Source organism: Grus americana, chromosome 1 (assembly GCF_028858705.1).
Source record: "Grus americana isolate bGruAme1 chromosome 1, bGruAme1.mat, whole genome shotgun sequence".
Taxonomy (NCBI): Eukaryota; Metazoa; Chordata; class Aves; order Gruiformes; family Gruidae; genus Grus; species Grus americana.
The window spans coordinates 66587487-66608547 of NC_072852.1; the positions used below are offsets into that span (position 1 = coordinate 66587487).

The following is a 21061-nucleotide window of genomic DNA, read 5'->3' on the forward strand; positions in this document are numbered from 1 at the left end:
AGGGTTTGTTTTGCTGTTTAAAAGGGATTTAAAAGTTAAGGAGATGCTATCAGAAAAAAAATGTATTTTTAACTTTGTTATGAACAAAAACTGTATTTGTAACCTGTGTTTTCACTTTTGTCTTCTACTCATAGCTTCTTAGAAGCAGGATGCTGAAATATTTCTTTTTCTCCAACTCTGTTGCTTTTTTGGTATCCTTATTTAATTCTAAATCAAGAGATCAAGGCCAAACTTTCAGCTGAGGTAAAAAAATACAGAAATACTTGACGGTTCCAGCTAATCCCCGGGTGCCATGTTGTTATAAATACGGAGTGGGTCCTTACACAAAAAAGTGAACGGGGGGAGCTGTTGCAGACTGCACAAGAGCAAATCATGGTCCTCTCTGGGTGTATCTACAAAGCCTCAATTTGGCCATGTCCAGCAGTACCCTCAGAGCCAGCCTCTGCTTGCAAGCATGGCTACAGAAGCAGTTGGAGACTACTTTCTGTTGCAGAGGTCTGTGGCATTGCACAATGCCTCTCTAGCTGAATTTCAGACAGAAATTCACTTCAGAAATGGTCCAAAGCTATAAACTGTGAAGTATACCATAGCTATGGCTATTCTTACACCTGCCTATCATCTGCAGCACAGAGAGTACTTTTGACTTGACACTCACTAGACCAACCCATTCTTCCTTTGCAAATTACTAGGCCTTTACTCGTTTATACCAGACAATTTGTGGCTTTGCACTTAGTAGTGCAGCTTAACTCTGAAAGACATCTCAACCTTATCTGCCTTTAGGCTACCCATATGGACTAAACTTCAAAAATCCTAACACAGTGTTTGTTAAAGGATACATCTTACAAAACTGGGTATTTATCCCATGTTTTTCTAGTCCAAAGTGTAGTACCACTGGTTGGATATTGCATAGACAATATGAGGATGTGAATACATGCAATTAATGTGGAAAAAAAAAAAAGGAAAATTTCTCCTTTAGTCAACGTCAATCAGCAGAAAGCAGTCAAGCCAGTATGAACTTGGTAATGACCAGCAGCCAGCATAGGAAGAATGGATAAGGTCTGGTGTGATCCCAGCAGCTGGAACCCATGAGGCATGAGTCCGCTGTATCTGGACAAATCACATGTGGTGAGACAGCCTGAGACCACTTCCAAAGGGGAAATAAAGTAAGTGTCTTTGTGGATACAAAGGCACACCATGCAACTGCATATTCATTTAAAAACTTCCAGGCTATTGAAAATCCAAGCAGTGGGAGCTGAAGCTAGAAAACAAGCTTTTATATCCTTTCATATGCAGAAAAAGTAGTTTTCCACTGAAAGAACACATTGGAGAAAAATGCCATGATTCCTCATGTGAATTCACATTCGGACTAAAGTCCTCAATACAAAAGTGAAGAATTTCCTTCATCAGTAACTTGACCCCAACAACAAAAGAAATGTCTGGATCTGGTTTAGGACAAGATTGTGAACATATCTCACCAGCAGAATCATTCACCTCCTAGTGAAACTCATATCATACCACTTAGGCTGAGAAAAACTATCCTGTTGATGACTTAAAGTTTATATCCATGCTACTTACTGAAGAACAGGGTTTAGATGTTGATGCATTTAATAAAGATACAGCAATACTACTTACTGTGGCTGGTACTTTCTGTATACCTAAAAGCATTTATTAAAGTACTTAGGACAGCTAAGAGAGGTACCAGTTGGGTACCTGTCTCCAGACATCTACCTGAAAATCTCAGTCTTCAATTGTTTTGTTTTTTTTTTTTAATTACTAATATAGAATATATCTGTTTGTGCTTTTCTGTATCTACGTACTTATCAATACTACCAATAGTAATAAGCTGGCATGATCTTCACTGAAATAAAGTTCTTGTTTGCAGAGGCAAACAATGTAAGAATGTACCAATGTAAGAATGTTTCACTACATAAGTAAACAAGCAGGGTGACAGATTGATCTATGTGTGAAACTTTGACTCTATTATAATCAATGGCAAAAATGCCAGTAACTTCAGAGACAAAAAATTTCATTCATGGACTGTGTGATACATCCATGGGCACAAAGTCAGTCTGTAGAAAGGTTCAGAAATAGAAGAGCTTAGGTCTCAGCCTGGAAATGCAGTCCTTACTCTCATTAAAACCAATTTCTGTTTAAGATCCTTCCTTCATCAGTCTGTATATGCACTTCCTGTTAGCTTCTGCTAGACTTCTGAATATGTCTCAAAGATAAACACACTGCTTAATTATTAGTTGGTGGTGCATGACAGAATTTTGGGAAGAGGACTGTAAATGTCACATGAACAGTAAATATGTTCATATTTTGAAGTTTGGAAGTAGGCATCAGTTGCCTTCACTGTAATGAAAACATGTACATACGTGTACATGGCAAGCCTATTTTCATGAGATAATTATACCAGTTTAGGTCCCTATGAAGGTTAAATGAGTCTTCAAATAGTACTGCACAGTTATGTGCCCTAACTAGTTGCAGTCTAAACATTCTAGGATTTGTCAGAATATTTTACAGATATAACCCAGAGTTTTGGCAATGCTAGCCTCAGGAAATGCATTGAACACAGCATGATTCTTTAGTAGCATCTGATACTTCTGAAATACCTGTTATATCTGTGAAAAAGCTTTATGGAACAGAATTTCTATTGATGTTACGGTTTGTATACAACAGAGTCTATTACTTTCCTAAGATTTTGAAAAATACATGTGTATGAATTCATATGCATAAATGCATGAGCCTTCAAAATGCTAAGAGGGTGATTTTTAGAAGTATCATCTTGTGTTTTTTACAAGTATCTATACTATAAAAAGTATGGAATTTCAGAGTTAAAACTGGAATAAACATTTCTGTATTATTTCATAATTTACAGTAATTGATGGTTACAAAGTTTTCAAATGTTAAACTTTGCAGTTTGTTAGAGAGAGTTATTAATTTTCAGGTAACAGATAAAAAATTTGAAAGCTGGAGGAAAAAAAGCACACCAGTACACAAGTTAACTTCTCATGCTTATGAAACCAAGACACCCTAGCAGCAGACCACAGGCAGCGCTGTTAAGCAAACTGCTATCAGACTTCCTTTCAACTGTGCCTCATTATTATTAAATATTGAAAGGCATACATTTGCCATCGAAATAGAAGCATCTACAAGTATAAAAATGTATCAGAATTTCAGTAAGTATATGAACAAATTAACAGCTTAAGTTTTGTTTGGCTAGGCAGCCAATAACTGAAACAACTAGCAATATATTCTGTACTGATTTTTAGAAGTATTCTGAAGCACATGCAGTACCTGGAACTTTTATATCTATATTTAAAAAAAAAAAATAACCAACCAACCAAACAAACAACAAACTTTACAGAACTTCTTGAGGAAATAGACCGGACAATCGTGAGATGACTATGACTCCCTTACAAGTTAGAGAAATAGCTGAAGTGAACTATTCCATCCATAACTCTGCTGCTGAGAAGTGCAGCGGAGATGGCCATTTGGTTAATGAAGTTGTCTGACGTTGCCCGGTACGCCGCATAGAAGATTAACAGCCCAGGTCACGGAAGAAATAACGTTTCGGGGAAAACGACCGGAGCGGTGGGGAATAAACTCTGCCTCGTCCTGCCGGCGCGACGAGCGACACGGGAGCTCCGCACGAAGCGCGCCGCTGCCATCGGGGCTCGGGGGTGCTGCCGTGGGGCGGGGGGCAGCACTCCGCCCGCCGGCACCAGCGCTACCTCCGCACAGCTCCGCTCGTTTCCGCGCCCCGCCAGCGGCGCAGCTCCCGACCGAGACCGCCGCGTTCCGACCGGGGCCCTCACCCCGGGAGCCGTCCCGGCCGCCGCCGCCCCTCCGCGGCCGTGGGGCGGAAAAGTTTCCCCGGGGGCCGCGAGCAGCCCCCCCGCCACCTGCGCCCCCCCGCGCTGGGCTGCTATTGGCCGAGCCGCCTACCGAAGCCCGCTAGGCACAAAAGGCGTTGCTAACTGGATGCTTATTTTTTTCCCCCCTCTTTTTATTTTTTTCCTCCCCCCCCCTTTTTTTTTTGTCTCTCCCTCCCCCCCCCTTCACTACTTCTTCGGATGACAGCGCGGGTTCACTCGCGTCGCGCCCGCCGCTCCGCTCCCGCCGCCGCCGCTCCGCCCCGCTCCGCTCCCCGCGGGAGGCTGCGCGGGTCGGGCGCGGAGCCGTCCCGCACCGGCCATGGCCTAGGGGCGGCCGGGGCAGAAGATGAGTTTCCCCGCGGAGGACGGCGTGGGCAGCCTCTGCCACAAGGCGCTGCAGATCATCTCGGAGCTGTGCCTGGGCGGGCAGGTGGAGCGGGAGAAGTGCGCCGGCATCTTCCCCCTGGAGACCGCCCGCCAGGGCATCGGCGGCACAGGTACCGATACCGGCACCGCCGCCCCCGGTCCCGGCTGCCGCCCCGCCGCCCGCCGCCGCCGGGCCCGTCCTGCAGCCGCCGCGGGGCGGGCAGCGCCGGCGTGGGCGGCCGGAGAGCGCAACTTTTTCCTTTGCCTTCCCTGCGTGCGGAGGGGGCGGAGGGGGGGGCAGTCACACAGCCCGCTTTAAAATCGTCTCCCTCTCGCAGCCCGCGGAGGCTCCCGCGCCCGGGAAGCAGCGAGGCAAGCGACGGGACCGCCGAGCCGCCGCAGGGTCACCCCCTCGCCCGGGGTGGGGGCCAGCGCTCCGGGGGCGACGGGGGAAACGTGAGGCAGCGGGCGGGGGTGCAGGCGTGGGGACGGGGAGCGAGGAGAGGCGCCGAGGGGAGAGAAATCGCCGCCGACGTGCGAGCCCCGCCGTCGGCTGGAGCCGCGCCGCCGGAGACGGCCCCTGTACCCCCGGAGCTCGCTCGTTTGCTCCCCGCAGCTCCGCTTCGGCAAGGTTTTCCCCGCGGTGGGGGTTTGTTTTTATGCGAAGCACGGACCCGGGTTGTTGCATGTGTTCGTGGGGCCGTGCGTGCGGGGAGCGGCGGAGAGGGCTGTGTTTGATGCTCTTTTCACGGGTGGGCAGCATTTCCGTGCGACGGGCGCTCCACGCGTGGTTTGCGCCCGGTCGCCCTCTGTCTTCTCCCCAGCCGTCCTTCTGCGTTCGGCGTGCCGCGCTGTCAGCCCCGAGCACACGGCTGGCGGCGCCGCGGCAGCAGGTTGCGCGGCGGGGGGGCGGGGGGGTGGCGACGCGGCCGGGCGGCACCGCGGGGGGTGGCGGGGCCGGCGGAGGGGAGTAGGAGCAGCCGCCGGCGGTCGGGGCTTAGCTCGCCAAGCCGCGGCTCAGAGTATCCGTGAGATGAAACTTGGCAGAGCCCCCGGCGCTTTCTGAGCGAGGTTTGAGATATTTTGCACCCCCTCCGTTAGTCGCTGAGGACGGCAGGAGAGCTTTCCGACAGCCAGTGGGAACCTGTAGAGTCAGGGCAGCCCTCCGCTCCGGTTCAGGACTCGTCCAGGAAAATTGGATGGACGAGGGGGTGGGAGGAGGGAATTCGGGTTAATTTAAATATTCAGAAGCCAGAAAAATTGTCGGGGTCGAAACCAGGATTTTGATTCCTAACGGTGGGATCTTTGGTCACTGATTTCTGGGTTGTGAGGATCTTTCGGGATCTGCTCTGCAGCGTTATTCTGTGCAGTACTCTCCAGACCCCTTGTTTTCCATGGTACTTATTTTTAGGACGGGGCTTGAAAATCAGTCCCAAGTTCTGCGCTTAATTTCTGCCAGAAGGGATTGGTAACCTATTCTGTCTGTCCATAAATGCAAATAGACAGCTTGCATTATGGCCAACAAATAACAACCGTACAGCGCAAATTAAATAAATTAACACCAAGTCATGAAAAGCAGCAGGTCCTCAGCATGTGCCCCAGCTGCGCTGTTGCTACTGCCGCAGCTGTTACTTTTTTTTTTCTTCTTTCTTTTCTTCTGATGCCTACAGATTTTACTGCAAATTCCAGGTTACTCGTAGTATCTCAGAACAAAAAACTGTTGTGTGAAAGAGGAGCGATTCTTCTTTCAGACCCCCCGGTACCTGCACGGTTCTCCCAGGGTTTTCCGCTTGAGCCAAGCCCGGAGTTTCCAGGCGGTGAAGGCGGGCGCGTCCCGGCGCGGCAGCGCTGGGGGGGAGGCGACCCTGTCCGGCCCGGTGGGGCTCGGTCTGCCCCGGGCGCCCCTTCCCCGCCGGAGCAGCAGGACGCGGGGGTCGTAGCGTGCTTTTCCACCATCACGGATCGCGGATTTGTTGTGCTTTGTAAATGCCAACTACCGAGTACGTGTCGATTGCGCGCTGTGTTAGTTGTTGTGGTCCGAATCGTAAAAAGTGGCATGAAAATAAAATTTCCCCACGGAGGCTGGAAAATTGAGCTCTGAAAAGACTAGTTTCTCTGTGTGATTCTTAGAGAGTACTGCACAGGGAGTCAGTCCTACTTGTCATGTAAAAACAAAGTGGATATATAAACAGGTGGGATGTGAAGGATACAAAAACGTCCCACAAGGCAAACCAAGGTTTGCTGTTTAGAAAACTTAAATCTTCAACACTTGCCTTGATATTGCATTGTGTACAGTTACAGGAGCTTCTTTTTAGACATTTCTTCAAAGTCAACTGTCTTCTTGTTGGTTTTTTTTTTCATTTGTAAACCCTAACTAATTTGCAACTGTTGGATTAGAAAAAAACCTGGTATTTAACAGACCCAGGGCTTCAACCACTGGGTCTCACATCTCGCCTGAGTTCCTAAATCTCACCTTTTCCTCCTTAAAAGGAAACTATTATTAGGTGATGGGTGTCAACTTTATTGGCACACATATTAAATTAATCATTAATAACACTGCTAGTGAGCATATTAATGCTTTCTGGCTCCAGAGGAGGAACAGACACACTGTTGTTGTTGATAATTGACAATATTTTAATATGTAAACACTTGGATAAACAAGACATAAATATCACTCACGTGAATTTTATGAACTGAAAGGTTGTAAATACAGTGTCTAGGCTGAAAGAAATGTGATCATTGAAAGGTGAATCATGCCATCTCTTCTGTTCTTCAAATGCACGTAGAGTTCCTTAGCATCTCTATGGGTAAAGCTAATTTGTCCACAGTGTTGAACATCCATAGTTCCTTTTCATTAAAGGTAGAAACGTTAAGTGTTCATCATCGTTCTGAGAATAAAGCCATAAATGTTTGTGTTTTCCTGACATATCTGTGTCTCATACATACGGTGATAGCATTTGGCGTCAGAGTCCATATCATGTAGCCATTATCCTTCTCTGACTGAGTACATTCTGCACAGTTCTGGTGTCTTGCAGCTGTAGCTGTATGGTAGAGGGGAGGAATGGCTAACTTAGCCCTATCAGTTTTGCTGTATGTCCTAAATGATGATATGGAAGCACTTTCCCAGTATATGTCCATGCTAGGTGATACGCATTGTGGAACCAGTTCACTTATTTGCCCTCTGGGGCTCCAGCTAGAGCAGTGTGTTGGGAATTAGGTCCTGCAACAAGCACGGGAATGTATGGAGAAGAAACTGCTGTAGTAAGAATAAGAAGATACTTGAGTTGTAAGGAGGACTTCTGGAAGATGTGGAGAAGATAAAAGACTGTGAGTTATTAATAGTGGTTTATTATTGTATGTTGTTATGTTATAGAATCGCAGCTAAACTTTCAATGAAAATCCAAAAAGCAAATAGTCCTGGAGATGGTATAAAGAGGAGAGAAAAGAAAATAATAGTTGGTTATATAGGGACAGCATATTCTCTCTTTAAATAGTGGGTTCACTCAGTTTTCCTAATCTCAAAAAGAAGACACCTAAAAGTGTCACAAAGATAGCATAAGTAAAAATCACTAATGAGATTTCATTGAAGGAAAGAAGTCTACAAGATGAGGAGATGGATATTTGGAAGGGAAAGAATAGAGCAAGAGACATGTCAGAAAGTAGAAGAGTAGATGGTAAAAAGGAAAGCAGACCATTTCTATTTAATACAAGAATAAAACATGCTCTGGAAGTTGAAAACGTTAAAAAAGGCAACTAGAACTGCTGTGATATGGTTATGTTGGTGGGTGTGATGATTGCTTTCTGTTCAGCTAGACCGTGAAAAGCAGCCAAGCTTCTCAGAGGAATCAGCAACTTGAGACAAAAGATGCACCACCCAATCACAGGTTCAAAGCAAAATATGAGACAATATTGACCTCACGACCCAAGAAGTCTCACTGGCAAGCAGAGAGGCTGGGTACTGATTTTTTTGGTAGTGTAGGTGTCTAGGTATGAGAAAGAAGCATAACAAGGATAACAGAATCAAACACAAAGAAAAGGGAGCCAGAGACACAGTAAGAACAAAAAAAAAAAAAAAAAGTGTGTGTCTTTGGGAAGGCAGAGTACAACAAAATGAAACAACAAAGCAGAAAGGAGAGCTCTTCAATTTGCTGCTAACAAAAAACCCAAAAACCTCCATGTGTTTGATTCCTCTTGTTCTCAGAGAATTAAGAGTTTGAACGTTCTATGTGGACAAACAGGATTACATCACTAGTTTTTTCCTCTCAGTGACACCACCACCACCTTAGGACCCTCAATTGCTGCTCACTGCTTGGGTCAAGAAGGGGTAATTGCATTTAGTGTAATGGATAATTAATCTATGGAACTCATAGCAAAGAATCTTAGTGAGATAAATCATTTTGTAAATTTCTAAGAGCTTTAGACAATTAGTGAAGAAACGACATCTGCTGTTATATTTTCTGCCCTGGTAATTACAAGGACTATTAGTTCTCTCATCTCAGGGGAACGCTTAAGCAAAAAGATTAGGAAGCTGTTTACATTTATGGTACCTTTATATATTTAGATGACTATGTGAGCTTTCTTCTGAAGGGTACAACATTTTTGGCAAAATGCTGACTTCTAAGTGCAACAGTTTTGTGGGGTTTTTTTACACCTTTATTTCCAGTAGATTTGGGCAAAATGATTAAGATGTTTGTCAACTAATAGGAAGAGTTCAGGTGGAAAATAAATGGGACCTGGATTGTACCTAACAAGATTTATCTCTAATCCAACCAAATTATTTTCTAGAAGTGTCAAAAATTCATGTATACAGCTTGGTTATACCTGTATTTTGACTCAGGTTACCTGATTAATAAAGGACTTCAGTTCATTTTTGCCAGTTAAGCATCCCTCATCATTTTCAAAGGAACCAAGCACATCAGAGTCCTAGTTCGGAGCATTTCTGAAGGTGAAGTCAATTGCATAGAGTCTAATAAGAGGAGCTTTGGCATCTTGCTCTAGGAACACATATTTAAAATTCTTGCACGTCCTCTGCAAATGGACATGGTGTCCATTTGCTGTCTTTGCTTTCTTTTTTTTTTTTTTTTTTAGGCCTGCTGGTCCTGCAGAACTTCACTATCTCATTATCAGTTCTCATGGGGAACCAGTGTTTATAACTGAGCTGGGAACCCCGTTGCTTCCCTGCCAGGAGTGCATATTTTAGCCATCTAGAGTGGCTACGGAGTTCTAGAGAGTGATGTTCACTCTTGCTCTTTTGCTTGTCAGACAATTAATTTTTTTAAGTTGACCATGCAAAGAGCATCGGCTTCTACAGGATCATTTGTTATTCACCTGAATAGTCTGCCCACAATTATTTTATTACCATAATTGTTTAACCTACCAAGTTTCTTACCCTACCCCTGACTGACAGTTTACTATAGAAGTACAGAGGGAGTAAGAAATCACTGGAGCATCCTGTGCCTGGCCATCCTGTAATACAGTCTCGCCCTTCCCTGAAGAGCAATGTGGTGGGTCCTCCTGCTGTAGTTGGTGTGAGTCTCCCATTGACTGTCAGCTGCTTCCCTGACAGCTCTCAACCTGCTGACAGCAGCTGATGGTTTACATTTAGTGCTTGTTCCTTTAAACCTGCATGCACGCATTGCACACACACACAGACTGTAAGCCATAGGTATACTTACACTGCCTGGATGATAGATTTAGGAGGGAGAAAGAACAGATTTACCCAGTAGTGTGCTTGCAAGTTCTTCTCAACTGTGCCAAAGCAAGCATGAAAGGGATCAGAAATGACTTGGATGAATGTGATGACTACCGTCATCGGTGTAGGACTGTCACACAAGAAAGGAACATGAGAAGGTAACTGTTGTGTGAAACACTTGAGCATTCTGTTACAGATAAATGTGATAAATAATAAACATCTGAACAGTTAACTGATTGATCACATTATTTATGATACAGCTCATTGCCTGGTTGGAACAAAGTTGTTAGCAGAAAGAAATATGGTTTTGGGGAAAAAATATGCTTTACAAAATCAGTGTTAACAAGCTGTGAAAAGCAGAAATGCATCTAGTTCAGCAGCGTAAAGGTAGAACAGAGAGGTAAAGATATCAGAGAGACCAGATTTATTTACGGTAAATGTGAAGGCAGTCACAACAATGCAGAAGTGCTCAACATGCAGACAGCAGTGATACACAGTAAAAGCAAGTCTTAGAAAAGAATCTTCCTCTGTAGACGTTTTGCAAAGGAATACAGATGAAAAATACAGAAGTGGTTATAACAGCTGGAGGACAAATCTGTAATGATGAAGATAGAGACACAGGGCTTTGCTGGGTCTCATCATATGTGTGAGATGTTCATTATATAATGCTGGGTAAGAATAAACATAACCATGACAATTCAAAAATGACACTTGAGCAGTGTGAACCTTGTTACAGCTGTAGCATGCTTATGATTAATGGCAGTCCAGTGGGCTTATGATGTGTTTTCATTTCGTTTTCTTGTCTGAAAGAGGATAATGAGTTTTTCTTGCAGATGCTTTCAGAGACATCCTCACAAGTGTGAGAGCAGCATGGGACCAAGCCCAAAGCTGGGGTTTTGTTTAATGGAAGGCAAGGGGGACAGACGTGGCTTGAGCAGAGATGGGAGTTACGCCCTCTTGAGATGTAGTGAGAGTAGGAAAGTAGGTAGGCCAGAAAAAGCCTTGGAAGTGGAGACAAATAATTTACATTTGGTGTGTTAGAGAGGAGAGGCGAATGTTCAGTGCAACATCTTTTGCTTCCTACACTGCAGGCAAAACACGATGACCCAATCAGGCAAAAGCGAGACCCATCTTTCTAGTTACTTACAACACAGGAGTCATGTACTGAGGCTCATAAGTACACAGCTGTTGTGGCAAATTCCTTCTGATTTCTGGAAAACAGAAGATAAAGTGGGCTGGGAGAAGGCTAATAAACTTTTGGGAAATACCTTTTTTTATCTGCTGTATGTCACGTAATCTAAAGTCTCGTATGTGGAGTTTGAAATGGGAAAAGAGGGCATTCCATTTGTGGTTGGACAGATACAGATTATCAGATGCATTAATAAATAATATAGCTTAGATAAAATGATTTTGACAAGAGACTAATAATTCTATGTGTTGTAATCATGTAGTAAATCATAGTGATACCTGACTTCATTTGATTCCCTTATCATCAGCAACACTCTACCCTAGAGCTCTGTTAACATTAAGCAGTGACATACCAGCCAGTAGATGGTGACGGCTGTTTTGAAGAAATTCAGATATCAGACTGAATGAACACCATAGGAGGGAACACATTCACAATAGGGCTACAGTCAAAAGGTTTGAGGAAGATCTTCAAAGTGTGTTTCTCCATGAGAACAGGAGAGAAGATCACACATAGACTTTCAAGAGAAAGACTATTTTTGCCATTTGAAATTTAAGTCGGGTGTTTTGACAGGTTCAGGTTATGAGAGAAAATACAAGACTCTGCACCTGCCACTTTCTGAGGCATGCTAAAGCATTATATCCCCATCTGCAGGGATCTGGATGAGACAAAGGTATTTGTGGGAGATCTGCTAATGCCGCGTAAAAATGAACACCAGCAACTTTTTATGTTCTTCAAATTTCCCCAAGGAAAACTGAACGGCAGAAATGATGGATTGGGCCAACTAGTTCATATACATGGGGATAAGGGAGATTTATTTGACCCAGACCTTTTATAATTGATAAAACTCCTAATTCCCTCCAATTCATAGAAAATCAGAGACATACTAATTTATCTGATTGAGCTGACTCCTAATATTCCAGATACAAGAGTCCCCTTTAGAGTGGTTGCTATGGAAAGGGTGAAGTTCCTTATGGCTGATGATCAAGGGAACAAATTAAATGTTAAAGAAGAATATGTTTGAAAAAAGTTACAGAGACATTGTACGTTAAATATGTAAAGAGAACCAAAAGAGAATGTAACCCTCTTTTTTTCCAGGTGTTCCTTTCCTCCTGTTCCTTGGCTGGCAAGAGTCTGTTCTCTTTAGCATGGTTCACATCAGACACGTGCCTGCCCCTTATACACATGGGCAGCTACGTCATGGCACTATCTGGTCTCTCTCTCCATTCAAGATCTTGTTTTTATGGAGTATGTTTTTCCAAAGTTAAGCATCAAGGGGCATGTGCTCTCAGAGCACTGACTAAAATGTAAATGAACGTGATTTGGTTTGGAAATGGAAGTCTGCCAATGTGCATGTTTGTGAATGGATTCATGTGCAGAACTTTTCTGAGGCAAGTTTCAAACAACAAATTGTTGGAAGCCATTGTACAGAAATCATTGCTTAAAACATTCCCTAGCATCCAGAAAAAAAAAGATGGGGATGTTTCTGAAGTACTTGCCTAATAGGAAGGACTGGCTGTCAAAGAGCCTTTTATAGTGGAAATGTTTCTGAGGATATTTATAAAACATGCAGAGAGAAGATTTTGAGGTAAATAGAATTCACGAGCTTCCCAACGCAAGCTTCCCAACTAGACATGCCTTTCTCAAATGAGAAATATAAAATTGGCCAAAATTCCCTATCTGGAAAGAGTAGTTTGAAATAGAAAACCATGAGGAAATAAGATACTTTCAGTTATGAAATTTTATCAAGACCATGACGGTGACATTAAGGACAGAGGTCAGTAAAGAAATATCGCCAGCAATGAAATGGTAACTCCATTGAAGTCACTGGAAGATTTCCCATTTATCAGAAGGGATTGTGTGAGAAAGAGGATTTCCTTCACATTCCTGAGTTTACTCAACATGTGAACAGGAATGGCAAAAGCATAATGCTGCATGCCCAGATGAATATTCAGAAAGATGTCCTGTTCTGTGCAAACGTGTAGTACTGAAGACAAGCTAGAATTACCAGTTCAGAAAAAGAGTTGTCAAACAATTGTTTTTAGTTTGGGATGGTTCTCTTCATTCATACCAGAGACCAGTAAGAACATTGTTTACAATGCTGGCAATTAACGTTGACCCAGCAGAGTGAGTGCGTCTCCTTACGCCGCTACAAGTTTAGGCAGTCCTTGAATTTGCACCAGTTCTACATCTTTAAATGACACTTAATGATAAATAAAGTGCAACCCTGGACGATGACACATTCATTCTTCAGTACCCATTTTCCTTCCCACCCATGTTTCCTTGACAGGGAAGTGAAGAAAATCCTAGTCTGCAGAACTGTCTGTTAATGTTTTGTATTCTTGAGCCCAGCTTCCTATAAAAAGGTGATACAAGAGACACATCCAGCAAAGGGTCTGGGAAGTTCAATTTGACTGCTCTTGTACAGATGATTGCAGTCTTCACATAACAGCAAATCTCTTGTAATTGCTCAATTGACTGTTAGGAGTGAGGAAATGAAACAATATTCTTTTTACGCCAAATTATATGGCATACTGATTGCTTTTTGGCAATTATGGCAGTAAATTTAATTATTTTTTAAAAATTAACTATTTTTTGTCAAATTTCTGGAAATTACAATATTTCATGTTTCTGTTTAAGTATGTATTGTATCACGAAGTGCAGTATGTGAGTTTGTTTATTAGTAAAATAGCAAAAATGGAGACTTTAATTTGTACAACTGTTTGTAGAATTAGCTTCTACATCTTTGCTCTTGAGACCTCACATGCTGAATGTGATTTATGGCTATAAAACATGTATTTTCTGTAAAGATTTTGAGACTAACTTAGAATTTGAAATACTTTAATGGAAATATAGAAAAAAAGCTTAGAGAAAGTTGAAGTATGGGAGTAGGTGTTGAAAAGAGACACCAAGTTATTTGAAGGCTTGAAAAATGTCTTGCAGTGAAAAAACTTAAAATAGAATTGGCTAGAAATGCTTTGATGGAATGTTTTTCAGCTGATAGTATCTATTCATCAAATTGAAACTCTGCTGGAAGGGATCAATTTTCATATTTCTGGTTTTGAAATGTTTCCAGCAGTTTCAAAGTTGTTAAAACATCCTGTTTCAACATTTTCTAAATGAAAAAAAAATACAATTTTCAGTTCTAAAAGCCTTCTTCTCAAAATGTAACCTAATTATGCCAACCATCTCTAAGCTGGGCTGGAAATATTGCAAATGACCCAAAACATAATTGCTTTTATTTTTCTCTTTTTTATTTCTGATAGATCATCAACATTTTCAAGAGTTCTACTTTTGAGAATGGAAAAATATTTTGTCCAGCTTGATTGAAAATTCAGCTGGTTCAGTTTATCAAAGAAGGTCCTTCAGTGGCCCATATCTCTGTATTAATACATTAAATTCAGTTATGACCATTGTCTGGCACTAAGGGCAACTCATATGTAAGAGCCATTCTCCATGCTAATAAAGTCTGTCATCTGCTGAAACAGAAGGGCCACATCCGAACCACCTATTCAGCACAATCGTTGGCCTACTCTGATTCCTGATCCATGCCTAGGAATTGGCTGGGAGGGTATGAACTGGCCCAGTTTAAAACGTTTCCAGGCACTGGTATAGATTGAAGTTTCAAGTCTGGGGTTTGTTTCCTGGCACAGTTTATTTTATTATTTATATTTTGTATAGGCGTGTCTCGTGAAGCGTATCATATCTTTTAATCTCTCATACAAAGGCATGCAAGAAGCAATGACTGTAAATTATAACTACAAAAATACAAATCAGAAATACAAATTTGCAACAAAGTGATTAAGCACTGAAACAACCTGTAAACTCAACATCATTTAATGTCTTCTCTTGTTGTCAGGATAGGACAGTCTGCTGCAGAACATGTACAAGCCAAGTTAAAATTACTGGGCGCAGGAAGAATATCAGGGTAAACAGTAGATTAAACCAATAGCCTAATAATCCCTACTGGGGATAAATTATCTAGAAAGATCATATGCAAAAGTATCGTTTGCTTCTTGTGTTACATTATTATTAGATATAATTATGCATCCATTCATTTTATGGGAGCATCTTAAATCGGAATTTCTCATTAAGCTGACACGCGTATTCCGGGGGCTACGTTTTGTCATTTAACCGCAGGCAGAGGAGGACGCCTTTCCCAGGTCTGGCAGGAAACGGCCAAGGAGGCATACTTCTGCTCAAGGCAGGGCAGCAGTTTGTGCCAAACTCTGTAAACGAAGAAGCACATCCTCTGCCATTTCCCCTATGACACTGGCCAGGATGTATGTGAAGTAAGGTTGAGCAGAACCGTATCTTTCAAATCTCCAGACTACAAATATTTTCTATTTGCTTTTGCTAATTCTCATGCATCTTCACGTTGAATAGGCCTTAAGCTCAGTGTTTGTTACCCAGAGATGTATCTGGGTATTATATATTAATAAGAAAACATTCCCAAATTTTCTACTGGAATCTTCATCTCTCAAAGGGACCTGTGAGCTACATACTGCTCCGTGGAGCTAATACATACCTAGAGGACTATTTTTGTTCCTGTGATCCTCTGGAAAAAATACGCTCAAACTCTCCTTGCACTTTTCTGCTGGTTCAGTTTAGTAGCCTGGAGCCTGGAGCTATGGATACAAAATATTAGCTGTTAAACTGTCAAAACTGGTTGTAACAAGCAGCAGCAGCCATTGCTTGAGGGACATTTAAGCAGGGTTTACCGAATACTTTTAAAGCATACAAAGGTTTCTTTTGGGGGATTTTTTTAGTTATATTTTATAATATTACATGATACTGGAAAAATCAAACTGAACATGTCACATAGAATGAAACTCCTAATTAGGGCTCAACTGGCATTTCTGGTGATCCACCATCTCCTAAAGTACAAGTCTGTTCATAGAATTTCGTTGGTATGAAATCTGTTCTCCTGTCTTTATCTGTGCTAACTAATTGTGGCAGAAGAAGTCAAATACAGGGCAGCAGGGGTAGCTAAGTGTACAGTGTGGTCTCTGTACAGCTCAGGGCATCGTATAGTGTACTCTGAAGCTAGCTTCACTTTCAGAGCAGAATTTTAGATACTGATGTGTATGTGCTGTCCTGGTCTAACACAGTCTTGGTCCAGAGCTTAAGAATTAACCCTAGAATTTCTTACTTATGACAGACTATATCCTATGCCTATTTATGCCGCTTAAATGTTAGGTTTTAACGTGTTTCTGAAGCAGTTAGCACACAGAGTCAGAAGTTTGGCAAGTCCTGAAGAAATTTGTAAACCTGGCGGTTTAGAACTCGTGTATCTTCTTGTGCACTTACAGAAAATGTGGACTGTGGTTTATTTTTTTCAGCAAGATGTGTTCCTGAGCAGACACCCTTTGACAACAGTGGCTAGGTGTATTTGGGACCTTTTGGCTAGTCCCTTACTTCCTGAGGAGTCTGTTTGTGGCAAGTGATACAGATAATGGCCCCTGGTCTGAACAACAGTTAATGGAGTATTTGTGACGTAGATATTAGAGAATGATGACATTTTAAAGGTACAGGCTTAGATATCAGAAAGAAAAAAAAAAAAACATTAAATAGGACTTTAAAGCTCCATGCAAGATAACGTTCAAAATGCTTCTATCTCCTTACCCATATTGGTTTTAATCTTTTTTTTTCTCTCCATGTTTGTCTGTCATGATGATCTTTGTTTCTAATTCCTTGCAGACATCTCAGTCAGTCTGTTAGCAGTAGTCGTCAGCTTCTGTGGGCTCGCCTTGCTGGTAGTCTCACTTTTTGTCTTTTGGAAATTGTGTTGGCCTTGCTGGAGAAGCAAACCTCTCACTTCCAATGCCAGTAATGTCCCTCAGAGCAACTCCAGTGCTCCTACGGAGGTTTTTGAGACCAGTGAGAAAAAGGAAGTTAAAGAAAATGGGAAGCCTACAACAAAGGTACTTGAAGCCGCGTTGAAAATCAGCCACACTTCACCTGATATACCAGCAGAGGTCCAGAACGCGCTGAAAGAGCATCTGATCAGACATGCACGCATGCAGAGGCAGATCACTGAGCCCACATCGTCATCAAGGTAAGTCAGGGACACTCACGTTTGTGGCACGTTTCCTGGGAACAGGTAGAGCCAGAACGCTCTGCTGAAAATTTCCAGGATCCTGGATTATTCACTGACTTCTTAGCAGTCCTGGGTGAAACAGCAGTCATGTGAAGGCAAAGCCTCAGTGTCCTTTGAACAGAATGTTCTGAAACATACGGTGTACCTTCAGTTGCACCATTATTTTAACACATGACGACAAAATCTATGGCTTCTACTACTTTGTAAATACATATGTTACTACTTTCAGCATTTCCATTTTAGGTTTTGTGGATAGGAAAATCTCTATCAGTGTTATTTTTTAAAGTACTGCAAGTCTAGCTTTTCACAGATATATTTTTATAGATACAGCAGTTACTTTTGCAGATGAAAGTTTCCCTCTCCACTAAATAAATGGCAGATTTGTTGCTGATGGCACATTTCTTTATGACATGGTTTGCCACTTTTAAAGGCATTAAAATCCCAGTCTAAGAATGTAGATCATTATGGACTGATCTTGAAGCAGTAAAGATTTTATAAAAATCCTTAAATAAATGACAAGCATATAGTATTGCTGAAGTGATTTCTTTTGTATTAAAGTGGAGGACACAAACTTTTATTTTGTCTCAGTTGCTGCTTTATATTGAAAAGTAGTGAAGACATGTGCAGTGACCTATAGTTTCAAATGAGGTTTTCTTCAAATACTGTCAGCAAATTTGATGCATGGATAACAAACAGTGAACTGCAAAGATCACTTTCTACATCAGAAAAAAAAGGAGGAGGGAATGTTTTATAAAAAAAGAATGGGAAAGTGAAGGCTAAAGGAGGCACCTGAAGTGTTGCATAATGCCATAAGTAAGAATACAAATACTGTATGGGAAGTAGCTTTCCCTTAATAAAACATTTGCTAAATGAGCACATGGTACCAAAGCACAAAAAAAATAAAAAACCAAAAAAACCCCTCACATTCACAACAACCATTGGAGGCACGTGCTCTCCATTTAGTGGGCACAGCCTTTGCTGGCCACCTGTGAGTCCCTAAGACGGCGTTTTGCCAGCTCGGTGCGCTCACTGCGGTGGTGAGTGCTGGAGCGCTTGTTCCCAGCTATCCCAACCGCGTCGAACAGCCAGCAGGCAGCCACGGGAGGGTCCCAAAAATGAGAGCCCTCCAGCCAGGGGAGGTCTAACTGACTTTAGCAGCTGAACCATCTCCTGAATTGTGAGGCTGTGCAGCTGGCTTTAAGCCACGTTGCCCTGTCTCTGCCTGGCTCCAGCTACTGTATCCATCTGCTGAGAGGGAGCAGGGTATCCAAGCCATTCTGAGGAACATTTCCAAAATACTGGGAAGACAGTTTTGAAATTGTAACCGTTCTACTAAACACAGAGGGACCAAAACTGGTACAGCTTAGCATGACAAGGATATTATACAACTCGCTATTGCCTAATAGGATGTTAATTGGAAGAGTTCGATCCATCGCGTACCAACAGGTAAATCTGTAGGTAATCAGACTGTCTGACTTCCTGAACAGACAGAAGAAATAGCTGGCTGGCAGAGGGACTTGAATACTCCCTGTGGTACTATAGGGGAAGGAAGAAGTTCCAGGGACATGATCTAGAGCTACTTCAGGCTGTGAAAGTATTCCCACAGACCTCTAGAGTGATTTGAATGGGGTTCTCAATGCATCTAAAATATCCGTGAAGCCAAAGGCAATTTTACAAAATTAAAACATGCCATCAATTCTGCTCTTTCTGCACATTTGTAACTTCATATGGGAGCTTTTTCTTTTTATCCTCTCTAGATTATCAGTGTTAAATCTCTCCTGAGCGGGACAGTTCCTTTGCTTTGAGCCAATCTAGTTGTCCCACCTTAACCAATTTGGGTGTCTGGAGTCTGCTGAAAAACTCTGCACCCTTGCTACAAAATGTGTTTAGAATGAGATGTGTCTTAAAAATTACTCAGAAATGGTCCTTTCTGTGTTTGTAAATACATTTTTTCTGTACCTCTGCCCTGCCTTGAGTCTTAACCTTCCCACAGCCTATATTAATTATTACTGCCAAGAATATCATATATCAGATGAAGGCTGGGCATCTAGACCAGCTTTCTGTATTACTCCTTCTTTGTGTCACAGAATATTGAATCACAAAATGACTAAAAGCTGTCTCTGGTGTCTGTCATTGGGGACCACAAAATAAAGGGGAGCCATTAGCGGACACAGAGGTAGCATAGCTTTCTCTTGCACTGTCTTCAACCAGCACTGCTTTGTTGTACTCAGGAGTCCCGAGTGACCCAAATGCACCATCTCCTGACTGTGTTCCATTGACAAAGGATCTTGGAGAAATATTTGCTGTCTGGATTGTCTCCTCTACACTGATCTCACCTGAGCTGGGGCAAAGAAAAGTGTAACCAGTTCTGTGATGGGTTCTTGCAGCCATCAGCTCTTAATAAAAGAAATAGAATCATATTAAGCCATTGTAATTGAAGCGTAAGGATTTTAAGAAGCCATTCAGAGGAATAATAAAATGTGCCTGATCACTTTTTATAGACTGTATATTTAGCATGAAGACATGTTAGTCTAGGGAAATGATGAATTTCTGCTTAATTAGAACTATGTCATTTTCATAGTTCCCAATAATATGAAAGGCCCGCTTGTTAAAAAAAAAAAAAAAAAGCCACCAGAAAGCCAACTCTTTAGTCCTTGATCCCAATTAACCAGTAAACTACAATAGAAGGAGAAGTCCTGCATCAGTGGTGTTCATTTACAAACATTTTTGGTTTGTGTTACTGAGTACCACTCTTCCCAGTACTTTGTGAAAGTATTCTGTAATACAGTTTATTGCTTCTATGGTGTTCCTTCCTTCAAATGTTCACCTGTATTTTCAAAGGACATGGTTTTCGCTCTTTAGCATTAGGTGGGAGAGGAGCTTGTCATTCAGCTCTGCAAAGAGTAAGGCAGTTCCCAAGAGGCACAAAGGCAAAACTGAGGTGCTTGGGAATGTTACAAAGAAAAACAAGCAGGTCTGTTGACTTTAGTGATTGCGAGGAGGAGACATCAGCATCTGTTCTGTCTAAATACCACAAGTGCTGGCGTCCGCTCCTGGATTTGGTCCAAAAGATTGGTCTAATGTCATCTAGGAAAGCTAGACCAGAGCCAATCCTCATAAATCTCAAGTGATATCATCAATCTGCATCCTGTCCTTCTCTTTTGTCTTACATATGGCAGTCTTACTGAGTTAGAAATCAGCTTCATGCTATCATTATCCCTATGCAAGAACAATTTTATATTAGAGATTTACATACAGATTCACAGTCACTCAAAATGTATTTGTTCTAAGTTATGGAAGGCATGTCTATTATAGGAGTGCTCCATGTAAGAGCCAGTAGGGGTTGAAGTACCTGGATTTGCACACGTTAGTAGCTTTGCAGCATTTTCACAACCTGGTTGCCTAACATCCTTGTACTTCATTATCACGGTCATTAATTCCTTTGTTATTGCAGAACAAAGGAAGATAAATATGTTGCTATGACAACAATGAAGCATCTTAATAATTAACAGACCAATTAGCTGTCTTGGTGAAATGCTGTGACTCAGAACAGATTCTAGGCGCTATGTAATTAGGACTTTGGCTTACTAGAGCAAAAGCACTGCTGGTTCCCATGGGGAACAGCCATACAGCTGCGCTGTTTTACATGGTGATATCTCGCAACAATGACTATGTTCACTAGAAGATCTTACATGCATAAAGTTTGAAAATTTGAAAGCACGTTGGCACCTTAGAAATCATAGATTTGGGATTTTATATGTTACTTTTACAAGTATTAACTCAGATCTTCATAAATGCAAGAGAAGTCAGGGAAAAGAGAATTTGTTGTGTACCCATTT

General features: G+C 42.1%; 1 protein-coding gene across 1 annotated transcript in view; it reads left to right on the plus strand.

The window, feature by feature from the left end:
- Window positions 1-4127: 4127 nt before the first annotated feature.
- The window catches only part of SYT10 (synaptotagmin 10), a 36333-nt gene continuing 19399 nt past the window's right edge, over window positions 4128-21061 (plus strand). Inside the window, exons 1-2 of the mRNA XM_054813342.1 lie at window positions 4128-4375; window positions 16823-17180. Coding sequence (XP_054669317.1) covers window positions 4225-4375; window positions 16823-17180 — 509 coding nt within the window. The 5' untranslated portion in view covers window positions 4128-4224. The remainder of the gene's footprint in view (window positions 4376-16822; window positions 17181-21061) is intronic.